Source organism: Rhea pennata, chromosome 7, assembly GCF_028389875.1.
Source record: "Rhea pennata isolate bPtePen1 chromosome 7, bPtePen1.pri, whole genome shotgun sequence".
Classification (NCBI taxonomy): Eukaryota; Metazoa; Chordata; class Aves; order Rheiformes; family Rheidae; genus Rhea; species Rhea pennata.
Genome location: NC_084669.1, coordinates 30,971,870 through 30,990,059, shown reverse-complemented (window position 1 = coordinate 30,990,059; position 18,190 = coordinate 30,971,870). Strand labels below are relative to the sequence as shown.

At 37.3% G+C, this 18,190-nt stretch overlaps 1 protein-coding gene across 3 annotated transcripts in view; it reads right to left on the bottom strand.

Annotated features, from left to right (window-relative positions):
• The window catches only part of WAPL (WAPL cohesin release factor), a 73,122-nt gene that overhangs the window by 19,097 nt on the left and 35,835 nt on the right, over window positions 1-18,190 (bottom strand). For 2 of the 3 annotated variants that reach the window (XM_062580210.1, XM_062580208.1), the window contains exons 5-8: window positions 9,302-9,397; window positions 5,936-6,088; window positions 5,550-5,686; window positions 3,561-3,672 (exon numbers count right to left, since the gene is read on the bottom strand). In XM_062580210.1, coding sequence (XP_062436194.1) covers window positions 3,561-3,672; window positions 5,550-5,686; window positions 5,936-6,088; window positions 9,302-9,397 — 498 coding nt within the window. The remainder of the gene's footprint in view (window positions 1-3,560; window positions 3,673-5,549; window positions 5,687-5,935; window positions 6,089-9,301; window positions 9,398-18,190) is intronic. The other variant, XM_062580209.1, reaches the window with a different exon arrangement.

Sequence of the window (18,190 nt, the reverse complement as noted above, 5' to 3'; positions counted from 1 at the left end):
AGCTGGACTCTGTTCCTGCAGAACAGCAATGGTTAAACAGGATTCCCACATGCATTCCAGCAAAACCAAAGGTGACTAAGCACTCTTCCACCTACCATTATTCAGCCAACATGGAAGCTGATAAAGCAACAGCTGTGAGGAACTATCTTCTAGTGACAAGCCTTATCCATCTGAGCTGCCTGGTAGAAAATACTTGAGCCCCTAAAGGGATTTCTGACAAGTGGAAACTACGCAGCAATGAAGAAAGAGAAATTGTAGAATTTACAGTCTGGGCTGCCAGCACCGAGGCATTTCAGAGTGCCAAGAACTGCTCTTACATCACTACTCAGAACTGCTTTAGCAGCACTCTGAAGTCTGATGCGGATGATCGGACTAACTTCGTAAGTCTCTGTTCCAATCCCGTCTGCCCCCGGATGGAGGGGGGCTCCTTGCAATCCAGCTCACTTCCTGGTCTAATAGTCATGCATAGTGCAATGGGCCTCCCTCCACAGCAGCATCTGCCAATATTTTCCTGCAGGCCTTCCACCCAGCTGTTATGATACTTCAGTTGGATGAGAAGGGACTCAGACCGGGGAGAAAGACCATCAAATACTTCAGGTTGCCTGAGGACTGCCAGGTAGCAAAAAGGAGCAAATTGGGGATGTATGTGAAACAAGGACTAGATTCCTGCTTTCTGTGTTATTAACACTATTGCAAGCTGGCCAACAATTCACCAGATGCTAAAATACAACAGGAAAATGGTGATGTTCCAAAAGCAGTCAGGACCTCCAAATTTGAAGGGTGTTTATATCACAAAATGAGCCTGCTTCATTCAGCTACATGCCAGTAATATGGTTTTCTGGAACTCATTTTTCCTAGGCCCTACCAGCAGGCTGGTTTAATTTTCAATATAATTCTACTTTTGCTCTGATCACCTGTAAACATAGATCTGTTAAGAACAGCTAACCATACTGTCTGAATTCTGTCCCACACTAGCACATAGAGAATGTTGAGCTTGGGGCAGGGGGGAGAGGAAGGAAATCACTGGTACAATTAGTTTTTGATCAATATCCAAACAAACAACACTCCCCCCCCCCCAAAGTAGCAGTAGTGAAACTGTTCTCCCCTCCGCCACCTTTTTATTCCTGCAACACTTAAAACATGTTCTACTTCCAAACAAGTGTTGGGGGTAGGGGGAGGTAAAATAAATAGAATTTGCTCTAGATAGAAATGTTAAGGCACCCTTAACTACAGAGTTGCAATCCACACTTCCACAGAATTCTGATAAACAGCCTAGTTGAACATACACTCCAGAAACTACAGGCCAATTACACCCACTCTGATCCTTGTCTTCTCTTGCTAGTTCTATTTATACTCCAACTTGTGGGAACAGATGGTTATTTTCTAGGGTTCAGCACTACATTTAAATTATTCTATTTTTTTTCCATTATTCACAGGCTGAAGACATTACAGAGACATTTCTGTGCTTAATTACTGACTGTAATGAAAATATATATTTTTCCTAAATTAATATTCTAATACTCCAAAGAATTTAGAGCATAGCTGGAGAAAAAAAGTCAAAGCTGAAATTGCACTTTAAAGAAATTTGGAAGAAAATTAGGTGGAACAAGTATCTTTCACATAAAAAAAAAGTATTTGGGGATGTAATTCAGTAAGATAATTAGTTACTTTATTTTCCTCGATGGTTAAAGGAATGGCTTCGCAACTGCAGTTTTATATCCTTATGGAAATAAGGAAGCATCCTAGCATCCTACTTTTTCAGCATATTCCACTGTATCCACCCAGTGAACACAGTATATACTCACATTTGTTTCCATTAGCACTGTCATTGTGCCAGTTCTCTCCCTTTTCCAAAATACATTACAGAAAATTTTCTGTAATAAAATAATTCTATAATACTTCTTTTTTCCACAGAGAAGTCAAAGTTTTATTATGTAGCTTAAATGGATCCAAAGCCACATAAGTTCAGTCCAGTGTGATTTATTACTCAAGTTACCTTGCACTGAGATTTATCGATCTTAAGCAAGTTAATATTCTAGTGAAACAATTAGTAAATGAAAGTGTAGTATATAAAGACAGCAAGGTTACACAAAGGTCATTGTTGTTGAAGCATATAGTCTTGTGTAATTGGAGGATATAATTTAGTATTTATTAATAGTAGTTTGATAAATCCATGATTTTGTAATATTGTATAACCTACATCAAGAATGCACTGTCAATATCAGAATATTAACTTTCAAATTTTTTCCCTTATAAAAGGCAGCACTTCAAATACAGTGAAAATAGTGAATATAATCAATGCTTTTTGTTACTGCAGACTAATAATAACATGCCATTTCCTTCTGAGCTGCATAGGCTAGTTCTTTTGAAAGTGAAAGAATAATGGTAAATGTTAAAAGACAGCCTAAAACGTACTGAGCAAGCCTGTACATTTTCCAAGGAACTGAAGCTGTCTTCTGCAGATCTCTCGCAACTCAGTAGTGGTAACTGCCCTAAATAGCATGACTACACTCTATTTCTTTCTAGTATCATTCAGCACCATTTTGACGGCTCACAAAATAATGAATACATTGAACCTGGTTCCCATGCAGTGGAGTTAGCCACTGCTAATTTTTGAGGAAGAGAGAAAATAATCTATTAATCTAAAACTAGTTACTTAAAGCTCTATAGCTTTTTACCATCCACAGTAAGATTTGTACAGATTCTAGATTTTCTTCTGTAGTATCTGTAGTTCTGTTATAGCCATTACATAAAATAAACAAGTCTAACTGGATATACACAGCTACTACCCACTCCAAGTAATATTTTTTGTGTTCAGCTTTTGTAACAACACTTCTTAAGGGACACCCCACAGAGGCATAGTTTTCAGGCACTTGAAAAAAAAAAATAGTGGCATTCGCACATGAAAGAAATGTTTAATATTAATTGAGCTTGATACATGAATTGAGTTTGTAAAATTGGAATAAAAAGAAAAACACACACTGCATCAGTTTTTAAACTCTCAGCTCAAGGTAAAGTAAAAACAGAAAAGTTTACCTTTCCTAGATTTTTCATTATGCATACTAAAACCATCTTACAACTGCAATTACAGCAAAGCTCAAGGATACATGTACAGCACACACAAAAAGCCCCACAACTGCTAAGGAAATCATTCATATGTTAGCAAGAAAGAGAAAAGCACTTAGAGCAATCTTAAGAGATAATTAATTTATTTACTCCAAAGTATTCGCATAGAAACGAAAATAAAATAGAACAATTAAAAGGTTTAAGATGGACTACGAAATAGCAATCCAAAGCACAGCCATTTTTTTTCCGAAAAGTTTAAGTAAGCATTTCTAAATTTAGAAACATGGAAACAGTGGACGGGGAATTTGTCACGAGACCCATACATGCTCTGATTTCCCCACTTCACTACAGATTTTAAAAACGAAGTCAATGATACCAGACAAATACTACAGTAGAACACTTCTAAGGCTTGACTTTGTGTATTTTATTACAGCTTGACTGTTCCACCTGCTTAGTGTGACTTTTATGCACAGATAACTCAACATATCAAATACCTGGTGGTGCTGGGAGTCATCCAGTGTTTTGAAAACCATGGCTACCATCCCATGTGCTCTCAGATGCATTCGGAAACTGGGCATGGCGCACTTGGTCGCCAAGCTGATTACACTACAGAAAAATAATTCTTAATCAGAACAATTAAAATCACTACATTTGCGAAAATGACAGATAAACAAATCTAAGAAAGATGACTGACCACATATCTCAGACCCCTACAAGCTCTGTCAAGATGTTCCTTGCAAAATTCATATAATCCAACTTTGTAAGTAGTGAATAGAGCAACAGTTCATTCGAAACTGTCTACTTCCTTATTTTAAGGATAGCTAGAAACAGGGTTTGAAAGGGTAAGCTGAACTTATCTTTCAAATAAAAACAGAAATAATTTGGAATAGCTAAATTGAAAGTAAAAGTTTCATGGGTTAAGCATGAAACAAATTTAGAGGAACTCGGTAATTTATTATGGATCAAGGCATGATTAGAAATTATGAACACAAGCTTTCATCACTATCTAATAGTTAATTAGGCGACTGATCAGACCTGCTCATGCCTGACAATACTTTTACAAGAAAAGAATCTTTTAGTACTTATTGCTGCATTTATGGTTGATGGAAACATTACAGATTTCAGGAAAAATCTGAAGTTTAATATTAGTCTAGTCAATGACCACGGTAAGAGTTCTACTTTAAAAGAAATGTTCTTTTCCTTAGAGATTATCAAGTTGCCCATCATACCTAGTACAGCCCAACACAGTCTTTAAAAAAAAAGATTGCTTTTTAATGTGGAGTAATGCAAGAGTGATAGTCAATGAAGTCTTCCATGACAACAAAGGGATCTTTTTTTATAAAAAGTTCATATGAGATGGTGTTTTAAGAATAAGCAGTCTTTCTGTCTCCAATCACAACAGCACCAGTTAAAGCTTACCTACCAGTTTCTGATTCTTTTACGTCTATTGCTATCCTTACACATTGATTTCCTTTGGAAAAATACTTTTCTTTTAATTTGTTAACTGAAAGAAAAAATTTTATGGTGTTTATTTAAGTTACACTCCATGATATAAATTTGGAAAGTAAATAAGTCAGTTTAAGATCCTAGGAAGCTTGCCATACAAGCAAGTTAAGTGCACTGACTGTGAAAAACAATCCTAAACTGTCACCATTGTATTATTTTCCATAATAATGTACGTACAAACAGGGTTACAGGTTTCTTGAATTTATACTAAAGCAACAATATGCACTGCTATTTCTTGAAGAACAGGGAGAATAAATTATTTTTAAATTAGCTCTCAAAAACGTATAGCTTTTTCTCATCCACAGTACTCTCTCAAATAAAGCACCTTCATCTATTTCTGTGGATTCAAGTTTTTCTTCTCAAGTATTTGTAGTTTGTTAAACAGACAGAAGCTTACAAGAGAAATTATTTATTTAGTTACAGATCACCATCCTGATTATTTAAGTCCAGAGAAAGGAAATCAATATGAAACATGAACAAACTCTTTCAAAGCAGAACTACAACATTTTTCAATACTAACTTAGCACTACTGTTTAACTTCAATATAAAGATGAGTACTCCAGAACATCTTAGGAAAGCCTCCAGTTAATACTGAGGCCACATTACTCGCACTGGATGTTAGCTATGTTATTTATCAACAGAAAACAAATAAAAGGTTAGAATTAAGCAGTATCTCAGTATTGTATTAGTTTTGCATCATAACCAGCAAAGTTATCAGAAAGTAGTTTTAAAATTTGTAATAAGAACAGTAAGCTCTGAAAAACGTACTCTTACTGTACAATTTCCTTTTTGTCTTCCTAATCACACCATTTCTGATTATTGACAATTTATCATCTTGACAATTCTTTCCAAGTTCTATTCTTTGTAGCAGAAATGCCAAAGTGAACATTAAGCTAGGTCACTTCTTCAATCAACACGCATTTAATTTACTAGTTCTTCCGAATACAAGTTCAGTTTTTTATGTTAAGGTATCTTACCTAAGGCAACGTGTGTTTAGGGGCTGATTGCTCTTCAATCCACTTAACAAGTACTCAATATCATCTGTGAACTCTTGATTTTCACCAAATTCCACTACATCATTGAAGTGCTTTACATGCTGAACAACAGTGTATAACTGGAAGAGACAAATATTTTAACCTAGGTAAGTTGCTCTTGGGATGAGTTACAACATTAACAAGTACATTTAAAAATCTATTCAGTTTTGAGTGTAAGGAAATATTAAGTAGTCAGTGAAGGCCATTCAGCTATTTAGATAAAAATATTAGTTTTAATAGGAAAGCCAAATTTCATTTTGACACTGTTCCTTCAGTGCTTAGAATTACCAACAGTTCTTTATCTTAAAAATTCGTTTAAGAATACTTACTTCTTTGTCTTCTTTCCTACATTTCAATGCAGTTACTATCTCTTGATAGGGCTGAGTAGGTATTGTCACAGTTTTTATCACTTTGGGAGGTGGTGCAGGAGCCTTAAAAACTCCATCATCTTTATGAATTGCCTCCTTTGAAGATAGCCTTACCTATTAATAAGAAAGTGCTAAAATGGGCAGATGTTTTGAGCATGTAAACATACACTGAATACATCAGGAAACAGAACAGGTGTGCATTTGTCAAATTCACATTTTGGGACTAGTCAGTCATTCCCTTACACTACCAATATGTACCTAAGCTGTGTGATAATGTACCTACTCTTAAAAAAAAAAAAAGTAATATGTCAGAAATTATATGCATTTTTAATATAAAACAATTTTGAACAGTCAGACAAGCTCCAGTGGAATTCTGAAATTGGGGCGGGGGGGAGTACTTCACACTGATTCTTTAAGCTTTACGTAAGTAGAACCACCAACTTCAGGGTCTAAAAACAATTACTTGTTAATAGTTACAAATCTCTTACCCCTTTACACTGGAGCTTCAAGAACTGGCCGAGTTGGTTGCTATATTGAACCATCATCACTGGTCCTGATACAAACACCAATTGAGCAATCACTGTCTCAGCATAGCTTAAACTGTAAAACCTGGTGTCTACTGTTCTCATTTCTGACTACTGGAGGCCACTGGACCGTTCTATTCTGGGGGCAGCTACCAGAAGCTGACTGCTCTGACTTGATATGATACTCCAAAATGCATTGGCTATAGGTGGAAGACTACCAACATTTTTTTTGTTTGTTTTTAAGCATTACAATAATTGCCACACAGAGAACCACTGTGAAACCTTCAAACAGGTAGAACAGGCTCTTGTAAACACATGGTATTCTCCATATATTGACCTTAAATATTTATTTATTTGCATTATTGATATTTGAGGAACAACATATTACAGCATGAACTATAACAAAACCAATTCTGAATGCACAACAGACAGTAAAGAACTTGCCATTAGGTCTAGAGTAACTATTGACAAATTTCCAGTCACCTCAGGCAAGTATTACACATTTCTCCTTGACATACTTCTCTGTATTGATTCAAGGCTAGTTTAAGCTGAACTATTAGCTCATCTTCAGACTACTACTTTGGCCAAAATTCAGCCACAAACTAGAGAAAACAAGGTTTACAGGAACAAGACATCCAAGTGCCAAATCTAAACATGCAAAGGCTAATGTCAGTGGTCATTTACTCACTCTTAGTGTCTAAATAATATCATGCACTTGGTTTTCTTATACAGGAAACAAACATTTTCAGAAGCGTCCACTGGAAATCTAGAATTAACACTAAGGTATAGAGAACACAAACTGCAACTCACTCCAGAGGGTACCGTGAGGGAAAGCCTTCTTGCTGTACATTGTACAGCAGCAGTTAAAATTAGAAGAAAAGCCCCCCCAAACAACCCTTGCTCTATTACTGGAGTATTCACCACATACTGCCTCTATTAGTGTACAGCACTTCCATGTTTGTTCACGTAGGCTCCAGTGGGGCAATGATAATAAACACCCTGGAAAGCTGGCTTAGAGCACGTACTGGAGGACTCTGATGCAACCAGCCCATGAGTGCAGGAGGCTCGCTGAAGCAGAACCACCTTAACCCGAGTCTTGGTTAAAAGCCTCCCCTTCAAAGCAAATTGCAGGGGAGCTTGGAGAGGCCGTAAGAAATACTTGGTGTAAGCAGTTTGCACGCTATGGTTTCTCACCATAAACCTAAGACAAATGTATCCGGATCTGCACGTAGCAACTACCTACAAAAATTAAAGAGGCAGGATCATCTGTGCAAGGGATTAGAGCTGAACACTTGGATCAAGGCTCATTTATTTTGTCACTCTTAAATTTTGGCCATATATACATTTATCAAGATTAAAACTGTGACTGAAAAATTCAGGATTATATCATAACATCAGGAGCAGCTACAGATAAATCCCCCTGACTGGTTTGTTCAGGCAAATCTCTGTCATATTCCTGAATTAATGTTTCGATGATTCCAGTTACAAAGCGGAAGTTTAATGAAAGATGAAATGGCTTGCCCAAATACAAAATATAAGACATTTTCTTAACCTGAAAAGGATGTACTCAAAGACTCAATAGCGTCTTATAAAGATTGAGGCCTTTGAAGGGTCTGAACATATCAAAAACTACAAATATCAGAAGGGGTGTTATCACACAGTTAATACTACATAAACTAAGATGGCCTGCCTTCAGGTTAGATATCAGATACTTCAAAATCATATCAATATATAGATGCAGTGAGAAATAAAAGTTTTACCCAAAACACATACAAGTTAAACAAAGCAAGGGTTTTACGGGCTTTCTGATCTGCTTTTTCCTGTAAAAAGTAGAACTCCTGGAACTAGAACTTCTGATCTCTCCTCAAATGCTAGCACTAATGGTTATTTTAAAATGAGAAAACCCTGCTTCCCAGGCAGCATGGTTAACATTGAAGGAAGGCTATTCCAAATATTGTACAAAGCAACCAAAAAAAAAAAAAAAAAGCAGAAAGCTAAGAGAAGCTAGTCTTGGAACAAAAAAGTGTGAAATTTAAAAAATCAGCATTATGATATCTGCATTTTGATTTTCTGTTCTCAGGCAAGTCATATGAACAAAATGAAATTTACTGACTATGTACAATGCGTAATCAGTAACAGCTTTTGCACATGTATAGCCCAAGACCTCAGATTCTTGTTTTAGTAAAACTCAATAAATAAATAAATAAAATCACCTTAAACCTCTGAACAAACACTGGCTTTTGAACAAAATTAGTTTCCTTTAAGAACACCTCTTGCTAAATTTTGTGTTTTGTTAATGCTTGTATCTGGTATGTTCACATTAGCCATTCCACTATATACAGAAAATAGTCTCTTCCACATTTTCTAAAGGCCCAAGTAGTCAATTCACAATACTTTGCTTCATTAGAAAGGAGAAATAAACCAGATCTTAATTTGGAAGTTTCTCCTTTCTGACTTGTATTTCACAAATTCCCAGATATATTAGCAAGATAACTCTAAGGGCTGCATCAAAAGATGAGATGGAGCCCACTGTTAGAAAGCTCAACTTCACCATACTAAGGAACACATCTCTATTGTAATATTCTTAGGTATCTGCATATTGAAACAATATGGAAAATACCACTCTAGAGTATTTCCACTGATACAATTTCTTTACTGTCAAATACTCAGTGGCTCACATGACATTTTGAACTTCATTCCAAATTACTATGACTTTCCCAAATACTTTTGAAACCAACAAAAGTTCTTGGTATCAGTGATCTTGAAGGAGATTTACTAAACTTAAGATAAACAGTCTACTTACGGGGACACTAGGTGTCTTCAAAACTGGTGGTGCTGGCAGAGTCTCTGATTCTGGTTGGTTCCAGTGTCTAGCATTATATACAGCTTTTGTTGGAGACTAAAAGATAAAAAAAAAAAAATTTAGGCAAATCTATCAATAGTCACTGTGTACTTCAAATAGGGATACAGTAAGTATCCAACTAAGCAAAAGTAATTGAGTTTCACTCTTTTCTTTTTGCCTACCCAACAACAGAAATTTTCACTCACATTCTCAACATAGTACCTGTTAAAAAACCTGATAGACTGAAGCATCTAATGGATGGAAAGACCATACACACCATGTCTTTTGCTGTTTGTATGTATTTCAAGATTTTTCCAGTAATTCTCCTTTTAAAATTTATTCAAAGAAAACATTTAAAATTTTTCTATAAAGAAAAAGCTACCAGAAAAATTCTCAGCAAACATCATACCAGTAGAAAATATGAATAAATGTTTGATTCAAAATGTAAAATCAATTTATACTTTGATGTTTGAAGGGACAGCAAATACTCAAATGAAATGCCTTAAGCTATATTAATAAATAAAGCAGCTTCTTTTTCTGCCTAAGGTGTGTCAAGATGAGTTGAAGATGAAAACAATTTTTCCTTTAACTTTTTAAAGGAATACAGTAAGTCTTAGAAGAAGTTAAGACAACTCTTCAGTATCTGAGTTTACCAGCATAATCCCATCAAAACAGTTGAGACTAACATAACATTACAACTTTCACAGTTTTAAAATATGCCATGTATTATATAAATTGTATAATATAATTATGCAACTTGCCACACAAGCTTGCATAGTTTAGTTTTTTTCCCCACAATGAAAAAAAAATGTAAAAAGAGATGAGCTTTAAGAACAATTTCCTGTCAAAATATAAGGTATCAACTACATAAAACCAATATGGGCTCAAAAATAACCCATAAATGGATACAAAAAAATCTTGCAATACTAACACTTCTGGACTTCACACCAGCCTATGAAGTGTAAAAAGGTTTTGGCATGTCAAACACTGTAGAGAATCCGTAAGTTGAAAGTTCCTAATTAGCTATAGCAATGTTAAAACTCTGCATCTCGCTACCTTCCTCCACTCTTTACAGGAAGAGAAGCTCCAACAAAACTTTGAGGAATATTAGCAAAATTCTAAGCTGTAAGTTTTCAGAGACTGAAAGATGTGTCAAGTCCTAAATCATTTCATTTTCCAGGTAAGAGAAAAGCTTCTTCCCTCCTCCAACAAGCTTTTCCATTGTCAAAAGAAACTTACCTTGGTCGAATCTTTTTATTTATCCATTCATTAAAGAAAAAAAAACAAATACACAAAATGGCCATGGTTTTAACAAGTACAGCTATTTTTCGAAGAAGCTCTTTTGAGCAGTAAGTTCTTCATGTGATGGTCATATGAAGTCCTTCAGCAGCCACACAGCCACAGTGGCCTTACACAGGAAGGCAGAGATAAGGTTTTTCCTCTATTTTTTCTATCACCGAATTATTTCAATGTTTATTATTTTTAACTTTTAAGTAGCAGAAAAACCAGCTTGTATGATTGCCTACAGTCTCACCAAGCAAAATCAGTTTTAAGTTCATGTACTACAGTTCTGACTGGAAATGGCTGTCTGAAAACAGTGTTACATAGATCCTCATTTGAAAATGGAAAAGTGCTGAGAAAACGGTAAAAAAAGATGAACTCTTTTCCTCTGCAGATTTCTGAGTAACAGATTCTTGTGTTGAATTTGAATCAGATCGCGATAAACAAATGAAAGAGCTTAGTAACAAAGATGTATTCTATCAGCAAAGACAGTGTTTCAAAAATGTCTTCAATGGGAAAAAACACCTGAGTATTTTCTGGTATTTTCTTTTTTCCCTTGAATTATTCAACTATTCCACAGTTTATTTCATGCTGCAGGTTGGGAAGAGAGTGCAAGTTCCTGGTGCCACTTTATATTCTGGCATAAGGGATAATTAAAGGAAAAATCCATTGTATTAAGCAACAAGCAGGAAAACACAGAACGCATTTAGTATCAATTTCAGCTTAGTATGCGGTCTGATGAAATGATGATGCATAATTCTTCTTAACTTTACAGGGAAGCTTAACTACTACAGTTGTGACGAGAACGTAGTACATTACAGCTGCCAGAAGTCCTATTAACATGGGATATTCTTTATTAACAGTCTCAAATCTCAGTTATAAACTCAAATAGTAATATAGTTGTATCCTTTAAGCAGGGATAGAATAACAACCCTGAATTTCCTGCCTGGCAGGTATAGCACGCTGCCGTGGAAGCTTTCCAGGCTTCTGCGATAGCAGCGCGCAGCTCCAGCGTGACGCAAACCCCGTGGCCGGGCAGGAGGGGATCGCTGATTTATGCCGATCCCGTGAGCCAACGAAGAAACAACGGGGCAGGGAGCGGGGCAGGCTCTGCTACTGCAGCAGGACCCCCGTCTTCAGGGAGTTCAAGGGACGAGTACCCCGGGTGGCTGCCCCAGGGGGGCTCTGCCCCCCTGCCCCTTGCCGTGCAAGGACGGGGCCCCGGCAGGCGCAGCGAGAGCACGGCCACGCATATGGCCGGCCTCCGCTCGCGCTGCTCTACAGCTTGCCTCTGCTCTATCTAACGCAGTACAGAGGAAAGCGGCATTTTACGTGAGAAATCAAGCAATGCCACCAAAAAAGCCCGTTTTGAAAAAACGAGGAAGTCTTCATTTAAAAGATCTCTTGTAACAGAACCTGAACTGTAACTGAAAAGTCAGAATTAAAAACTCAAATGCATATGGAATATTGCTTCTAGCCGCTATCCCCCAAAACGTCTTCCACTTCTAGATCAAAGCAATTTCACCTGTGATTCCCCGCCTTCCCAGTAGTATTTCATTAGATAACACACACCCATCCCAGCTTCCCTCACATCTGATCCTGTCTCGCTCCAGTTGCCTAGAGCACAACAACTAAAACTACCGCAGAATCCCAACATTACCTCTCCCAGAAGCATTCTCCAGTCCATTCTGATCACTCGCCCAGAGACCTTCAGAGCCTCTCTTACAACTCACACAGGCGGACACGGCAGATAGACCTCTCCCTTACAGCTACGCAAAGCAGCCTTCAGTCTTTTCCTTGCAACACACAAAGATGAGTTCTCAAACCAGCTGCAGAGGAACAGCACCAATCCTGATCGATCAGGAATCCGCACCAAGCGGACCCGCTTCAGATTACTGCACGGCACAACTAAAGCCAGGAAAATTATCAAAGATCAAAGACTGGTGAACAAAGACTTTTCAGAAGGGCTTCTTCACACCAAAGCAAAGAGTTTTTATTGTTTATTTTTGTAAAAAAACCCCTCATACTTGTGATGAAAAGCTTCTCTGAAAACACAATATTGATTTTTAAGCAGCTGTCACGTAAGAAAGGGACTGAGTTTCTCTTAAAGATAAAACAATCTTGCAACTATTCAAACAATGCAGATTTTTCTTCAAGTATTCTTCCTCTCAAGATTAATTTATAATAGATGCAAGTGGAAGCACATCACTCCCTTGAATTCTGTGGTCTTAAGACAACTAAGTTCCAGAATATTAATCAGGTGTAAGAGCTTTTACTGAATAACAGGGCAGAAAGTTTCCTTTTTTCATATGCAGTGTTGTATAGAACTGACAGCTGCTTACACACACACACAGACGTCTGAAAGTGTGCAAATAATTCAGCAAAGGTGTAAAGAGTATTATGACACTACATGTAGTTTTGGGGATGAGTTGGGATGCAAAATACAGAACTAATGCCAGGGTTTTTTAATTTTATTTTATAAAATGCATAGGGCTGACAATTTTATAAGATCATCTTCAAGTGGCAGAAACTATGGGTCATGCTTAACCTCTCATCCTTGAAAGCTTCAAAGCAGAAACTTCAAGAGTTGGCCCTATGCATACTTATGCAGCACTGCTTGCCATTCATAGATGTAAGAACAGCAGAAAAATAGGAGCCAGGGACATGAGTCATGCTGAAAATACTGGCAAAACAAGAAAGACAGCAGCTATCTGCAGGCAGGAACACTTTCCAAGATAAAGGACAATGAAAAAAAACATTTAATAGATGTCTTGATAAATGTATTTTTATATCAGAAGGGCAGTCAGGAAGACTACGTGCCAGATGTTTGTCAAAACTACAAATAAATTCCCAAAGACTCAAAATAAATCAAAATACTTAATTATTTACCATTAAGAATTCATAATCATTAAGGGCACTACCGTCTTGAATGTTCTAAAGAGGAAAGAAAATGTGACAGATATGTTAAGCAACATACAATTATTCATAATGTATTATTTCTTTTGAAAAGGAAAAGGAATGAAAGTCCACTCAAAGAAAAAGAAATTTCATTTCAAAACAGGGAGATGGAGTATCAATTCAGCAAAGGCTGCGTAACACAAGAAAGTTAATCTGGACTCCAGATAAGACAGCAGTTGCCAAAGGTAGTTAAAAAAAGAAATAAAGCAAATCAAGACCAAGTCATATATTCAGTGTTCAAAATGTGAACCGCATCTCCAGTATTTGGATCACGGTAGATGATGAGTGCCAGTAAGCCACTTCCTAGTGCCATGGACCACTTATCACAGGCTGCTATACCACTTAAGACAATAAACAAAGTAAGATTTAGTTTACCACTACCTGCACAGCAGAAATCAGTATCTTTGGCTAGTACTGTGTCCTTCCAGGAAGGTATGCCCTTCTGTTCGCAAGCATAGAACAGTTGTTGTATTTGAACAAAAATGAACGTGAAACTCTGAATTACTGGCAATAGCTCTGTGAACACATATCAGCACAGTCCAGCGCCATGCCAAAGTCCCACTGTTTTCAGTTACTCTTGCCGAGCCCACCTTTCCTTCAGATTTCCTCGTTTGAAGTCAGTCCCAAGTCAGGCAGTTAAACATTTCTGAGCACAAAGCACAGCATATCTTTACAGTTTTCCAGAAGCATTCCTACCATGACTACCACTAGCAATATCTTGTTTTACTCCAGCTAAACAAGAAAGGAGCTAGAGTTTCACCAATACTTACACAAAAGAAATTATGTTCTAATGGGAAAGATCTCCTTTAGTATTTTCTCAACAAATCTTTCTATTAAGACTAAACAGATATCCATTAGCTATTTTAGTGTTATGTGCTAATAATATTTGGAAATGAGATTCAATTATCCTGCAGTGATCATTACTGCACTCAACAAAGTAAGCAAAAAAGCAGTTAAAATGAATCCCACTAATCTGAATGTCTCTAGAGACAGGCTTGTCATGCAGACTTTAGAACCACTAAAGCTGTTAACCACAGAAACAGACAATATGGTTGATCTTGTATACATACATCTTTCAACTAGTTTGTCAAAAACAGCAACTATTTGGACTATGCATACAGTCTGTGGCTTCTGAGGAGGCTGAAAGAAACGGAGATGAAAAAGGAAGAAATATCCCAAGGAGCAAGTCCAAAAGCCAGGCAACAGTCTACTTCAGGCTACCCAAAGTATGTTTCTTGCATTATCTCCTTCTTCTCTAGTTCCTTCTTCCTTGTTAATCACCCTCTTCCCTACAAACATGCAGTACACAAAAACACTATGCATGTACATAGCTAAGTAAGTCCAAGTTAGTTGTCTCACACGGCTTAAGAATATCAGCAGTAGACAACACAATAGGTGAAAAAAAAAGTCACTGAACTTTTCCTTGCATTAGACTTCTGCAGAATTGTAAAATGTTTTCTGAAATGTTTTCTGTGCCCTAGAGGGAACAGTTATATGATGGGTGAGACATCTAAGTGGAAACATGAAATTTTGATAAACATGAGATTCACTCTCTAACAGAAATAGCTACAGGCATTCTGTATGCTGCTTACACTGACGATGCCCCAAACTGGTCAGTTCTGAAGTAGAAGACAGACAGCTGCAGCTATTAACTCAGCCTGACTCCTACCTTCAGTCCAATTAAAAGGGGGCAGAGTACAATAGTTCAGACACATCATTACAATATTGGGAACCCAGACCTTGAAGAAAGTTTCCGCCTGCAAGCAACTAGATCAGTGTAGTCATTGATAAGCACATCCTTTGTAAAAAGCATTTAAGAGTGGGTGTGTGTGTGTGTGTGTGTGTGTGTGTGTACATGCGTAAAATGGCATTTCAATTTAGATAAAGGAAGCATTTTTCAAGTAACTCTCCCAGTTGCCCTCCATTACCATATCCTGGCTTGCATCACAGGGTCTCCAAGCATGCCTACCTGATTCCTTCTGAAGGCAACCAAATTGGAAGATGCTTTTCTGGAGTATACCTAATTTGTTTCAGCTGTTCTCTGAAGAGGATCAGAATAAAAATAATTCAAGTAAAAACTCCTAAATGTGTATAATGCGGGCAATGGGACCTCAGCATCAACTGTTTTGCTCTTAAAATTTGCTCATGTTGCACCATGCTACTGTCTAATGTAAATATAACCATACATTATGAGTTGGGTGAACCAATCAGGCTCAAACAATATGGGAGCGCTGAAAACAATTTCTCATATTTATCTGCATATAAGTTAAGTTCCCACTGGGGAACAAAACTGCTATATTTTGCTTTCAGTTTTGCTGCCATTTTAGAGTTGTTAGCATGATTGAAGCCTTGTGCAATGGAGCATTTACCCTATGTGCTTACCCTGCATTCCACAATTACTAAAACATTGAAATTGATGTAGTTTTCTTTTGTCTTTCTTTCTTTTTTCTTTTCTTTTCCTTTTTTTTTTTTTTTTTTTTTTTGGCAGGGAGAGGAGGGAAGAGAACCGTAAGGATGCAGAATAAAGTCTCCAAGGAATAGATATTTGTTTCAAGGTTCTTATTTGCATTTAGAAGTTTTTCTGAATGGCACGCTCTCAAAATATTTTTGTGCATCTTTGCTTCTTGGCTATGAGGAGTTAATACCACTAAGAGCTATAGAAGAATAAAACAGAAGTCTCCCACTGTGACATTAAACATTCAACTTGATTTCTCTGCTTCCTAAAAACTGTAACTATGCACACAAGGAGAGTTCTTCCATGCTTACTTTCAATTTGTTCCTCTTCCTTCTATGAGGAGGCAGCCTCTGTCACCTTCAGGTCACACTTCATGTCCCGACCTTTCTCGGGCAGCACCGCAATTGATAACATCTTTCTTGACACGGCACGGGAGAAGCAATGCGCTTCTCTAACATTGCTACAGTAGTTCTGAGTAACAGCTGCACGGGGAGGACAGAGGAAGGAAGCAGCTTCACCAGTGGGAAAGATCTCCCTCTGCACCTGCTACTGTGTGGAAAGCATCCTCCTTCACTACAGGGACACGAACAAGTGGGAAGATAATGATTTTTGAGCAGGAGCAAATGATCAACTGATCAACTCCTGGCATTTGCTTTCACCTTTGAGATAGCTTCAAGCTTTTATGCTCCAACTCAGTATGCTCAAATTACAGGGGCTACTTCGCTCTTCAAATGAGAAGACTAACCTAAAAACCAGACAGTCCTGATCAGAATTTGGTTAACTCTAGCTTAATAAAAACAAAGTGGTTTTGGTCTATTTACATTACCATTAAAAGGGAAAAAAAATCCCCAAATGGCAACCAATAGGAAGCAAGTATTAATTACAGAAGAATCTGGTTTTGCAAATATTAAGTGAAATAATCATATCAATATAAAGTTTCAGGTTTAACATTCTTTTTAACAAACAGATTTCACTTTTATTCTATCAATATAAAGGTTGCTTAAAATACACAAGCTGTTTATCATTGGCCAGCACTTAAAACATCTCATCGGTCATGTACCATTCTAGCAAACGGTTATTGGACAAAAATCCAGAAACACTTCAGTTCAGGATTGTGCTGCTGACAGATGGTCTGCCCAAGCTAGTAAATGGAAGCACTATAGTGCAGAAGCAGCAACATGCTGTCACAGGTTGTCAGATCGGACCACCACTGCTCGTCAAACCGCTGATGAAACAGACTGCTGGCTTAAGGACAGTCTCTCACACTAAGCTGACAGAAGCCAGATGCTTCGAGGAGTATTTTGACTGTCAAAATTCAGCCTGACTCCTCAGTCAAGATAACAACAGTCAATCTTGCCTATCAATAAAATGTATTTTTTCTAAATTAGGATGCAAACAGCAGCTTAACATGTGTAATATCAGTTGTTTTACACCATAGAGAAAGAAAATGCTTTGTTGTAACTGTTCCTCCTTTTTCTTGGACACACTTTCCCTAATGGTTATGCAAGTTAAACATTTAGTAGAGGGAATCATTCCCAAGTAATAGTAGCTAAGGTAAATAAGCAGTTCTCTGTAAGATTAGTTCTGACTAGTATACTCCAGCCCTACTACCAACGCGGTGGAAAGGGCTGCAACCGACATAACGCTACTATAGAATTAGGCTTCCACTGCTGCTTCTCCAAGCAGCCAAGCCATTGGTAATAATTAGGCAGAAATAACTGAGGCTGTGCACTTGAGAGATTAATCTTCACTTAAGTTAGATCTCAAATCTAAAACACCTTTTTTAAAAGTCTGGGGAAACGCAAATTCATTTGAAAGCAAGCAAAAATAAGTGTCACTTGCAGGATGTCTTTGATAAAAATCTACTGTAAAGTATAATGTAAGCAAAGCGGGAAAGCTACAGATAACAGCACAGCCTAGATTTTCCCCTCCCTCACACACATCATTGCCATACTAGCCTTAAGATTATTACGTCAAACCAAGAGCCACAGTTTGTTTCTTCAACTCTGAAGCACTTTCAAAGACTTGATCTTGGAATCAAGTAAACCTAGATATAGCATTTGTCTCAAGCTGACACACACACATTCTTCTGGCTAGCATGAAACACCCATGGAAAAAGCTTGTACCTGCAAAAGACCTCGTATGCTGTATCTTTA